We start from the raw sequence: 12952 nt of genomic DNA, 5'->3' as shown, positions 1-12952 counted from the left end.
ATAATCCCCATATCAGCTAAAGAGTCTGAAGAAGGGTCTCGACCCGAAACGTCACCCATTCCTTCTCTCCAGAGATGCTGCCTGACCTGCTGAGTTACTCCAGCACTTTGTGAGCTAAATAACAAGTATCTTCCATAGGTTAAAGATACATTGCGTTTAGAAAATGCATTTGTCTAAGCTTGTTACATCTGTGAAGGTGAATATTACTTTCCTCACTACTTCTTCTCAGATATAAATAATATAGGATCATTATAATGAAATTATTCATGTATTTTTTTGTGCAAGCTTTGAACCAGGTTCATGGTGATAAATTCATAAGTGATAGGAGAAGATTGAGGCCATTCGGCCCATCAAGTCTACTCAGCCATTCAATCATAGCTGATCTATCCCTCCCTCCTAACCCCATTTTCCTGCCTTAACCCCATAACCCCAGACACCCATACTAATCAAGAGTATGTCAATCTCTGACTTGGATTCCACAGATTCACCACCCTCTGACTAAAGAAATTCCTCCTCATCTACTTCCTAAAGGAACTTCCTTTAATTCTGAGGCTATGACCTCTGGTCCTAGACTCTCCCACTAGTAAGGGTATTCCCCCTTACTAAGCATTTGACAAACAGGAAATGAAAATGTCTTTTCTTGATGCCAACAGCCACTATTAAGGAAATAGTTGTAGATCTGGGAGAGAGTGGAAGGAAATTTGATTGTGAGTGGACAGGTGAAATGAAGACTAATGCAAGGAATTGGTCAAAGATACCTGTGGGCGGCACGGTGGCGCAGCGGTAGAGTTGCTGCCTTACAGCGAATGCAGCGCCGGAGACTCAGGTTCGATCCTGACTACGGGCGCCGTCTGCACGGAGTTTGTACGTTCTCCCCGTGACCTGCGTGGGTTTTCTCCGAGATCTTCGGTTTCCTCCCACACTCCAAAGACGTGCAGGTTTGTAGGTTAATTGGCTGGGCAAATGTTTTTTTTTTTTATTGTCCCTAGTGGGTGTAAGAGAGTGTTAGTGTGCGGGGATCGCTGCGTGGCATGGACCCGGTGGGCCGAAGGGCCTGTTTCTGCGCGGTATCTCTAAATCTAAAAAATAAATCTACCTCTGTCTCAGAGAGTGAGATGGCAAGGGTTGTGGATAACCTTGAATAAAGGGCGAGAGTTTGTTAGATGGGACTGGGGCAATGTCATCCGAAAACTGAGATGGTTTGAGATGGAGGCTGAAATCACAGAGTAGTTCTTGTCTACAGAGACTCTAAGAGAATGTGGACGGCACAGTGGCACAGTTGGTAGATCTGCTGCCTCTCAGCGCCAGAGACCCGGGTCTGGTCCTGACCTCGGTAGCTGTAGTGTGGAGTTCGCACGTTCTCTGTGACCTTGTGGGTTTCCTCTGGGTGCCCCGTTTTCCTCACACATCCCAGGGATTTACGGGTTTGTAGGTCAACTGGCCTCTGTACAATTGACCCTAGAGTGGATGGTAAAGTGGGATAACACAGAACTAGTGCGAAGGGGTGATCAAAGGTTAGCAGGGACTCGGTGGGCTGAAGGGCCAGTTTCCAGGCTCTAATCTAAACTAAACTAAAATAAACCAAAGCCCATGGCAGGACCTGTGTTTTGGATGAACATTTTGAAATACAAGGAGGTCATGTGGAGAGGTGAGTGGCAAAATAAAGCTCCACCCACTAAAAGCAGTTTGATGAAGGATTTTTGAATTAAACCATTATCTTTGCTACTCCCTGACCTATTGGATATTTCCTCCATTTAAATTGAGTAACTAGGGGGCGGCACAGTGGTGCAGCAGTAGAGTTGCTGCCTTACAGCTCCAGAAACACGGGCTTGATCCTGACTAAGGGGACAGTCTGCATGGCGTTTGTATGTTCTCACTGTGGCCGGGTGAGTTTTCTCCGGGCGTTCCGGTTTCCTCCCACTCTCTAAGGACGTGCAGGTTTGTAGGTTAATTAGCTTTGGTAAAATTGTAAATTGTCCCCAGTGTGAAGGATAGTGCTAGTGTACTGGCTGATCGCTGGTCGGCACGGACTCGGTGGGCTGAAGGGCCTGTTTCCATGCTGTATTGCTAAAGTCTAAAGTCTAATTCATCCATTTTCTGTTTTAATATTCATACTAGGTTTAATGAAAATAATGGAAGATAAACAGGTTTTAGACCATTACTGAAATAAATGTTTCTGATATTTCTTCAGATATTTTCTGCATCTTTACTCCAGTGATCAATATAATGCAAGCCCTGCCTGCTGGCAATCTTTATTTATAAGCTCTAAAACAACAAACAAATAAATCACACGTAGAATAAATTCCATTGTCATCGCTGGATTGCAAAACAGAAATATAATTGTAAAAAGCCAAGGCAGTGGAACAAAATTATTCTGCCTTGTACATGGTAACGTGTTGCTGGACTCTGACAGAGCACTTGGAAGGATCGGTCAAAGGTTGATAGTTTGTATGGACCAAAGAGATTTTAAGTAAAGACTGTCCACATACAACACAGTTGAAAACCGTTCACGTGGCCGAAGCAACTTGGTACTGTAGACAATTAATTACTTTGTGGTCTCCGAGGAGCATTGATGCTGTCCATGTGTCAGGAAAGTAAGAGGACGAATGTTTGCCCTGACAAATAATCAGTGGCAAACTGATCCAAAATCTGTTTCATTTCAACTACATATGATCCATCTGTAACAGCTAACAGTACCGGGTCTGCTTGATTGGGCATTTGCAAAATAATATTGGAATTATAAATGAGCTGCCTATTTGTCACAGTTAGAAAAACCCTTCATAAAACTTCCTCAAAATGTATTTCCGAAATCCTTGGCAGGAATGTCCAGCTGTTTCGGGCTCATTAACCACAGATGCTTTGAGGCTGATTAATCATTACTTGATGTTCCAGGATTTTCTCCGTGTCTGATATCCCTCTGAATAGTAGTGTTACTGAGGTTGCAAAGTGGACTGACTGACTGCAAATGCAATGTCCTTACCTACTGATGCAATGTCCTGGTGAGAATGTGATAACATTTCAATGTCAACAAGCCTTTATTCTACAGCTAATTGGAGGCTGCTTGATTGTTAACCTCAATCCTATCATAAAAGTTTGAATGATTGCATGATCAGATTCACAAGGTTTCAGATGAAGGTATAGAATATGGAACAAGGCAGCACAAGAACAGGCCCTTCGGCCCACGAGGTCTGTGCCTAACGTCATGCCAACTCCATCTGCCTACACATGATCCGTATCACCCCATTATGCTGAATGCGGAGGAATACCTTCTGCAATCGCATCATGATCCTGCTCCACAAAGCAGTGGAGGCAGTCACGTTGAATATATTGATAGTGAAGAATGGTAGATATTTGTCGAGAATGTTTAATTATCAAATGCACCAGCAATAGAACAATGAAACGCTTACTTGCCACAGCTTTACAGGCCCGTTAACACATTAAACAATAATACAATGAATTAATGATCAATCGTGCCAGGTAACCAGACCATAACAGTGCAAGACAAAGTCCATAGTAGATCATAGTTGCTGGTGTAAGGTATTAGTGTTGTGCAGTATTCAAGAGTCGAGTGGTTAGAGACATAGAAAATAGGTGCAGGAGTCGGCAATGTCTCCTGTTGATCCCTTCCCTGTACTTGTGATGGACTGGGCAACGTGTACCATTTTCTGGAGCCTCCTTTGTTCCTGGGGGGTTCAAGGTACCAAACCAGACCATGGTGCAACCAGTCAGTATGCTCTCAGTACTGTACAGAAAGTCAGGAATTTTCATGCAAGTGAATTGAGAATACAATCCTGCACATGGAGTCCATTAATGGAGCCGGATGACACACAATGCACAAGCATCAGTCTCCCAGCTCATCCCAGACGAACACTGTAGCTGCTGATGTACTTACCTGTAGATGGCTGAGCACTGAACTCATTAGCATGACCAGTCACAATATTTATACTTCATGTGCAATATAATGTGGATAAATGTGAGGCAAGAACAGGAAAGCAGAGTATTACCTGAATGGTGGCCAATTAGGAAAAGGGGAGATGCAACATGACCTGGGTGTCATGGTGCACCAGTCATTGAAAGCAAGCGTGCAGGTGCAGCAGGCAGTGAAGAAAGCGAATGGTATGTTCGCATTCATAGCAAGAGGATTTGAGTATAGGAGCAGGGAGGTTCTGCTGCAGTTGTACAGGGCCTTGGTGAGACCGCACCTGGAGTATTGTGTACAGTTTTGGTCTCCTAATCTGAGGAAAGACATTCTAGCCTTAGAGGGAGTAAAGAGAAGGTTCACCAGATTGATCCCTGGGATGGCGGGACTTTCATAAGAAGAAAGACTGGATAGACTAGGCTTATACTCGCTGGAATTTAGAAAACTGAGGGGGGATCTTATTGAAACATATAAAATTCTTAAGTGGTTGGAGAGGCTAGATGCGGGAAGATTGTTCCCGATGTTGGGGAAGTCCAGAACCAGGGGTCACAGCTTAAGGATAAGGGGGAAGTCTTTTAGGACCGAGATGAGAAAACATTTCTTCACACAGAGAGTGGTGAGTCTGTGGAATTCTCTGCCACAGAAGGTAGTTGAGGCCAGTTCATTGGCTATATTTAAGAGGGAGTTAGATGTGGCCCTTGTGGCTAAAGGGATCAGGGGGTATGGAGAGAAGGCAGGTACAGGTTACTGAGCTGGATGATCAGCCATGATCATATTGAATGGCGGTGCAGGCTCGAAGGGCCGAATGGCCTACTCCTGCACCTATTTTATATGTTTCTATGTTTCTATATCACCGTTATAAATAATCTTTATTCCTAATCAAAGCAAAATCTCCTTATAAGTAATGCAGATATGATGAAGACATACAAATGGCAACCTGACCAAATGATTACCTGCCCAAGACTGCAAGAAATTGCAGAGTTATAGACGTTGCCCAGTCCATCACACAGACCAGACTTCCCATCTTTGACTTCATCCCCTCAGATAAGCACCAAACATAATCAAAGTCTTGCCCCACCCCGGCCATTCCTCCTTCTCCTTGCTCCGTTCCAGCAGAAAATACAGAAGCTTGCAGCGAATGCAGCGCCGGAGACTCAGGTTCGATCCTGACTACGGGTGCTGTACTGTACGGAGTTTGTACGTTCTCCCCGTGACCTGCGTGGGTTTTCTCCGAGACCTTCGGTTTCCTCCCACACTCCAAAGACGTACAGGTTTGTAGGTTAATTGGCTGGGCAAATGTAAAAATTGTCCCTAGTGGGTGCAGGATAGTGTTAATGTGCGGGGATCGCTGGGCGGCGCGGACCCGGTGGGCCGAAGGGCCTGTTTCTGCGCTGTATCTCTAAATCTAAAAATCTAAAAAACTCAAGAACAGCTTCTTCCATCCGTTATCAGGCTAATGAATGGTCCTTCCATAAGCTCGGGTACTGTCCTATTCACCTCTACCCCATTGTGGAAATTGGACTTTGTCTATGGAACTGATGCACTACAATGCTGAGAACTATATTCTGCATTCTGTTTCCTCATCTTTGCTCTATCTATTGTACTTGAGTTTGACCTGATTATATTTATGTGCAGTCCATCTGATCTGTTTCAATAGCATACAAAACAATGCCTTTCACTGTACCTCAGTACACATGACAAAACTAAACCTAGACCTCGGCATAAATGTTTGCTATTGTCTGGGATACAGCACTGCTCAATCCTTTCTTTACTTTGTGATACATTAACAGCTGTGAAAAATAACATTTCTTTCAGCTAAGTTACTCCAGCATTTTCCAGTTTTCTCCCCGTTGAATTACTGAGCTTAAAATTGACGCGGAGAAGTAATCTGAGTCTGTAATGAGAGTTGCTTTGGTTCGTATCCTTCGTCGCGCAATACTAACCCCGTGTGCTTTTGATTTCCGTGCAGAAAGTACAGGTTTGTGTCACGGTCTTGGACTACGATAAGATCGGGAAGAACGACGCCATCGGCAAGATATTTGTCGGCAGCAACGCTTCGGGCACAGAGCTCCGGCACTGGTCAGACATGCTGGCGAACCCAAGACGGCCTATTGCACAGTGGCACTCGCTAAAACCAGAGGAGGAGGTCGACGCTGCCCTTGGCCACAAGAAGTGAAACCATTGCCATCTCCCCACAAACTTACCATTGATCAGATGCTATCAATACCTCAGTTACGCATCATTCTCCATTAACCCTTTGGCGGTTACTTGGGCATCTTTGCACCATGACAAATATATGCAACTTTTATGTGTTTTGTAGTTTATTTCTCAATTTTTAAGATTACCGTGACAAACAAAAAAGAGTCACAAATTTGTGTTTTGTGCATGATCACATTAACAGTCAAACCATATGATTTCACACGATTTTTTAGTCAACCATACGTGAAATATCTGTTTTGAAAGGTGCAAATCCAGTAGTCAAAGGGTTAACACATCTTGGAACTCATTAACCATCATAATTCAGAATAAATAAATAAGCCATCTGAGCCTCCAAGTTGTATTCCAAATTTCTCTAAATGCACCCTTCTACTTTCTGCAGTTTTAGCTCTATTATAAAACACTTGTTGATAATGCATGGTGATAATCTATTGTAAATAACAGCATGTTCAATGCAATATTTGTGTAGGTGTACGTTGTCCATGGTTTACTATCACATGCATCTGCTGTATATTTTTTATGACGATGCTTGTATTTTACATGATGTTAAATAGACTAGAAAAGCTAAAGTAAAACCCAGTCACTTGATTCACCACCCAAAGACTGGTAGAGCACTGACATCACAACATGTTACAAAGTGAAGCCTTTTCGTGTCCAACCAAATGGTGAAAGCTTCCTTTCCGATCTTTTTAGGCACTGCTATTTGTATAGTGAGGGAGGCTGGAGAGACATATTGAAGGCACATCTGTCTGAATGTTTTAGTTTAAAAATTGGAAAATTTGGATTCAGAAGAGGTTTCATAGGACACAAGCCCCATTATTCCAAGGCGAAGGAGAGAAAAAAAACATTGTAGGTGTTGAAATTGGACCTCTTTCGGCATTGAGTAAATCTAAACAAAATTAACAAAGGATAGTGGCCGTTTCTGGGGATCTTTGAATGACTGGTCAATTAATATTCCTCGTTGACATCCGCATGGTGTTTGGGGAAACTCAAATTAGCTTGAGCTTCAATCTGGATCTAATTCTCTATGAGATACTTTTCCATAAAGGGCACCTACAGCCAAGGCCACATCAGTTCCATCCAGGTATAATATCAGCCATCCTAATAAGGATCACATTCATCATTATATTACAGTAATTATGTGCAGCTGAACGATCGTGGTTCGAAACCGACAAAGAAGCTGCCTACCTGGAAGAGCCTGTTCTGCACTTCTTTCCCACACTGCCTGTTTTATTTCCTTGGCTTCCGCAGAACTAATATGGGAATCATGTTCAATGCAATAGGAATCTCATGCATCTCAATTTAAAATAAATAGATGGTGCGCTTATGGATTTAAAGACAGATTTAAATGTGGTCCGTGGGCATCATGGAATTTGGAAGGAGGTAATTCTACATAATACGTTAATAAGAGATGTAAAACTGGTGTGGAATATGGTTTAAGGGAAAAAGATTTGCTTAATTTACACAGCAGGTTCTCAGTACGTTTATTGTTCAGATCATCCGGTTTGAGATGTAAAGAATAGAGTCAACAAATGTCCTACCCACCTACCCAACTGTGATGTTGCACTTTGCCAGTCTGCTGCTGCTGATCATTGTGTGTACACTATTAGGATAGCAACAATTGCTGAAAGCAATGTATTGTTAACATTAACACGCAAAGAATAAATGCACTGATGTCTTTAAGATTTCATAACGACTGAAGAAGTTACCATGCATTGCAATTTGGATAGTCAAAATTGATGGTCTGTTTGTACAGTAACAAATCTTACTAATGAAACTGCTTAGGACTGAATTTTTTGATGGATTATTATAATATTACCTATCGCTTTTAAAAGATTGCAATCATTAAAGTTTTACTGTACAGAGACACATTAATATTAATGTACTTAAGCTTTTTTATTTGCCATTAGTCATGTTGGCTGATTGCTTGGTATTAAGCTGGTGTTGAGAGAGATGAACTTTATCCTGTTTTTACAAAATGAGGAAAGTAAATGTTTATGACACCCCTCACTGTGATATCCTGTTACTGAAGGAGCAAGTCGTTGTTGCAGCTTGAGGGTGGTGTTTGCTATCCTCTGATGATGAATACAATACATAATCCCTCTCCTCCATCTTCTACTCTACTCCCCATACTCACCCTCGAATGTGCACTTGTGATTACAACTGATTTGGGATTGAAAGAGATGCTTATTCCAAGTGAATTTCATAGAGGTATCAGTCAAAATAATCCCGGATGAGAAAATGAAAGCCTTTTTCTGGATGAAGATTTGCTTTTTAAATGTCGAAGCAACTTAATTACATTGGAAAGTTTTGATGTGCATCCCGTTTCCTGCAATAAAGATATTGCCATTTTTTCCCCAAATAAGCCGAGGGAGGCAATCATCTTGCTCATGCAAGCAGTTAAGTGCACAGAAACCATTGACACTGAGAGGGAATCCATGCGCCTCTGCACACATTTGCAGTGAGGTGAATTTGGGGGTGTTGAAAGCTACTGCAAGTCCCTCAACAAGTCTCCAAATTCCCCTGAGGCTGACATCAACCACATTATTGATGTGGATGGAATGGGCGGCCATTTTATTGTGAACAAGTTTCCATACACAACAGCATCCTACCACTGGGTTACTTGCATGTAAATGGATACAGAACTTCATTTCAGGCAATTTCATACATTATCATGGAAAATAACTGGTTTGGAAGGATTTGTTTATAATCATATGAATTTAGTTTAATGTTTCTTTGCAGATATTGGCAAAATAGAATAGCGAGTTAGGAAGTGCCATAGAAGTACGTAATTATCTATGTTTGATATATATCGATCGACCAAGTCAAAGAATGTTAATGTCGCTAGTTTGTTAACGCTTTAATTTTAGATGAGATTTTGAAGCAAGATACTTCCTGAAAGCTCAAACTCTTGCCTGAAAAGATGATGTGCCCAAGCACCATTTCATAAAGCTGACATATTATCAATAATAATTAGATTTCAATTAGCTTCAACATTCAGCAACAGAGAACTGAAGGCATTCCACAATTAATAAATCATACTTTAATGAAAATCAAAAATAAATACAAATCTCTAGCAGAAACATAAAATGCTGGAAATGCTTAATAGTTCAGGCAACATTCGTGGGAAGAGAAGCAGAGGTAATGTTTAGAGTCGAAGATCAGATTTCTCGTCATAAATCACTAATAGACTTTCCAAAGGAATCTGTCAGTAAACCAGTTCACCCATTGATTGTTGCACGTAGTTATACTTTGTAAAATTATGTGAATCATCCTCAACAATGCTGTTTATCTGTAACTTGTAAAAAGTCTCCAATCCATAGTTGGTGCTCTCCTGTTCCAGTGACTTTATCCTTATTCTTGATCTATCAAGCATTTCCAACAATCGTGGTTTTTATTTAAGATTCCCATTGACTGCAATTTTTCAACCTTTTAGATTCTTGACCCCTAATTTCCAAAATGGGCATTATTTTAAGTGCTAATTACATGATCCCCAGTTTTTCAAAAGAGCTTGTCCCAAATCTTCATGAAGAAGGTCAACTTTAAAACTATTAGATGATGGTTATCTGTTATAGATACAACAGATCTCCAGCTTTTAGTTTTGAATTAGGTTATTCTTGTTCTGCACGGAACCATAAAGAAATTCTTTGTTTTCTTTCTTAAAAAGGAGACAACGGACACTGACAGGAGGAAGTAAAGTTATGCCACTTGAAAATATAGTTGGGCAAAGAATCCACATTTATAGAGCAGAGTCCATATATGGGAACTGTGTGTTTGTGTGCTGCAGTAAAGATACATTGGTGCCATTACTGTAGAGAGCAGTGGTTTTATTAAATCAATGGTTGGCATCTTTCTGGAGCAACACAATGAACTGGCTTGGTATGCAGGGAAATGGAAAATAAATTACCAGCTCCTTGCAACAGAACCTGAGAATTGTGGTTATGATTTCAGTTGTTGACAACAGATTTTTTTTTTAAAGGAAAATCAATATATCATCACTGGCTTGTAAAGTTAAAAAAAAACAAGCAACAGTAAGACAAATTCTACTAACATGCACTCCACAGCCTTCATTACTGGTGGCTAAAATGCCTCTTCAGTGGGCATCAATGCCACAAGTCTTCACTTGAATTTAAGTGCAATGTTTTTGGTGTGCATTTACCATATATTAGTGAGTGGGGTTAATTATACATTTTTCCAGCTTTTGGGTACAGGATTTGTTTGTATATCTGGGAAGGTCAGCACTCCTTTTGCTGTTATGAACCATTCTTCTGATGACTAAAAGTGGGTGAGATTGAAGGAAGTTCCGTCCAATAGGATAATAAAAATAGAGAAATATTTTTGAAGTGTACTTAATTAACTAAATAAATGAACAGTATATAGATGCTTACATATCCAAAATGCACATTACGCTCATGAAGGGAAGGCAGATTTTGTAAATAGTGTTATAAATAATGGTACTTGAGTCTACACTACATTTACCATCAAATCCCTCTGTTATTTCTAGTTAGTCACCCACATCATAAAATTTGTTTAAAAAAATTAACTTCTCTTCCTTAAGAATTTCCTTATGGATAAATATAATATTTATGGCGGTGTAAAAATTACTTACATAGTAAAGCTTCATCTAATATCACATTGAGTCAGTCCGTTTAATCAAATTTTATTTGACACCCTTTTTCATTCTTGTGTATTTGCTTTACCAGCTAGATCACTTATTGATAAATTTCGAATAGAACATAGAACCTCGCGGTTTAGTTGTTGTAAACTCTGCACTAGTCACATATTGACTCTATTCCTCAAGTGTGAAACTCCTTTTAGTCATTCCTTTTATTTGATCCGTGTGTGGATGTGTCTGAAAAAACTCCTGGCAACCCTGGGGAACTATCAAAGTCTACTAGAACTACCGTATGAAGACAACTTTGGCATTGCTTTCCACAGCACAGGCAAATAAAGACCTGATGTGCCAAAGGCCTTAGATTAGAAATTTGAACATCATTCACTTGATAAATTGATGCCTCTGAAAACCAAACTAAAAATGTGTCATAAAAGCACACAAAAGTGCTGGAGCAACTCAGCAGGTCAGGCAGCATCTCTGGAAAACATGGATAGGTGACGTTTCAGGTCGGGACCCGTCTTCAGACTGGAGAAGGATCTTGACCTGAAACATCACCTATCCATGTTCTCCAGAGATGTTGCCTGACCTGCTGAGCTACTCCAGCACTTTGTGTCCTTTTGTGTATTTACCAGCACCTGCAGTTCCTTGTTTGCTATAAATGTGCCATTATACTGAGGTACAGTGCTCGTTAAACATCAAAATGAAGGGCACCCACGATAACAGATTCCAGTTTAGTGCACTGCCAAATGGGTTCAAACAATTTGTAGTCCATTCTAATGAGTCTCCTCCCCCAAAGATCACGCCATTAAACTCACGGAAAATGTGTCTAAACTCAAGACCCATGGAAGACAGTGAGTCAATAAAATCAGAAAGATATTGACTGTATTGGCTTTAAAGAGGGGAAGTGGTTTTATTTAGAGGCACACACGTTCCACTCAAGGAAATCAGGTTTGATATATCTTTAAAGTAATAATATATATAAAGATAAGATACACTTGATCTCTGAACAGCTGCCATGGAGCAGAAATGCAGTTTCTTCATATTCATAGTCAGTTGCAAGATGCAGCAATCTGAAACCAAGTACGTGTGAAGGTAAAAGCAGCTTGTCTGTGCAATATACAGTGTATGTGAGTCATTGTGTGTCATAAATAAGTGTACTTTGTCTTTTTTTGAAGAACCACCTGCTTGTTCTGTCTGGGGAATGCAACTGTACTGTCCTTCGTTTTGATGAAATTTTTGTACATTTTGTTTCTACTTTGTGTGAAGAAGTTTATTGTGTAGTTTGAAAATTACATAAGGGAATGTATAGCAGAGACCATTAAAAATGACCCACATATCACTGTCTGGGTGTTGATTTTGCCAGGCTGGAATCTACAGAATAAGGAATCCTGTTCCAAAAGTGAAATATCTGCCACAGTCTGGAATAGACCACCACAGTTTAGGTAAAGATCAATGGATATTTCCAGGTAGATCAACCAACAATTCACTGTGGTTTCAAACAGATCAAATAGTTAACTGCAGAACTATTTCTTACAAAATAGAACATAGAACAGTACAGCACAGGAACGGGCCCATCGGCCCACAATGTTTGTGCCGAACATGATGCCAGGTTAAACTGATCTTGTCTGCCTGTACATGATCCATATTCCTCTATTTCCTGCACCTCCCAGTGCCTACCCGGCCCCTTTAACGTCACTGTTGTATCTGCCTTCAACACCATCCATAGCAATACGTTCCAGGCCCCCACCACTCTCGGTGTGAAAAACTTGTCCCGCGCATTTCCATTAAACGTTCCCCCTCTCACCATATAGATATGCTCTCTAGTGTTGGGAATTTCCTCCCTCGCAAAAGCTTTCTGACTGTCTACCCTATCTATGCCTTTCATGATTTTATATACTTCCAGCAAGTCACCACTCAACCTCTGACACTCCAGGAAAAACTAGTGTTGAGGAGAAGACATCAATTCAATCTATTCATCTGTCCGGCGGCACTCAAATTTACGCACTTATGAACACATGGACTTTCACATGTATTTAGACCCGCACAAAACATACTAACATTCACAATTATACAGGGATGTGTATGTATTTATATGCAGCAGGAACAACTACACACTGATCTAAGATACGCTTCTGTCTGAAGAAGGGTCTCGACCCGAAACGTCACCCATTCCTTCTCTCCAGAAATGCTACCAGTCCCGC

General features: G+C 40.8%; 1 protein-coding gene across 5 annotated transcripts in view; it reads left to right on the top strand.

Moving 5' to 3' along the window:
• LOC144605427 (synaptotagmin-B) overlaps positions 1 to 12077 on the top strand; it is a 549186-nt gene extending 537109 nt beyond the window's left edge. For all 5 annotated transcript variants that reach the window (XM_078420666.1, XM_078420663.1, XM_078420662.1 and 2 more), the window contains one exon: positions 5889 to 12077. In XM_078420666.1, the coding sequence (XP_078276792.1) occupies positions 5889 to 6095 (207 nt within the window). In that variant the 3' untranslated portion in view covers positions 6096 to 12077. The remainder of the gene's footprint in view (positions 1 to 5888) is intronic.
• Positions 12078 to 12952: the final 875 nt, after the last annotated feature.

This window comes from Rhinoraja longicauda, chromosome 24 (assembly GCF_053455715.1).
Source record: "Rhinoraja longicauda isolate Sanriku21f chromosome 24, sRhiLon1.1, whole genome shotgun sequence".
In the NCBI taxonomy this organism is placed as follows: Eukaryota; Metazoa; Chordata; class Chondrichthyes; order Rajiformes; family Arhynchobatidae; genus Rhinoraja; species Rhinoraja longicauda.
This window is presented reverse-complemented; position numbering and strand designations above follow the sequence as displayed.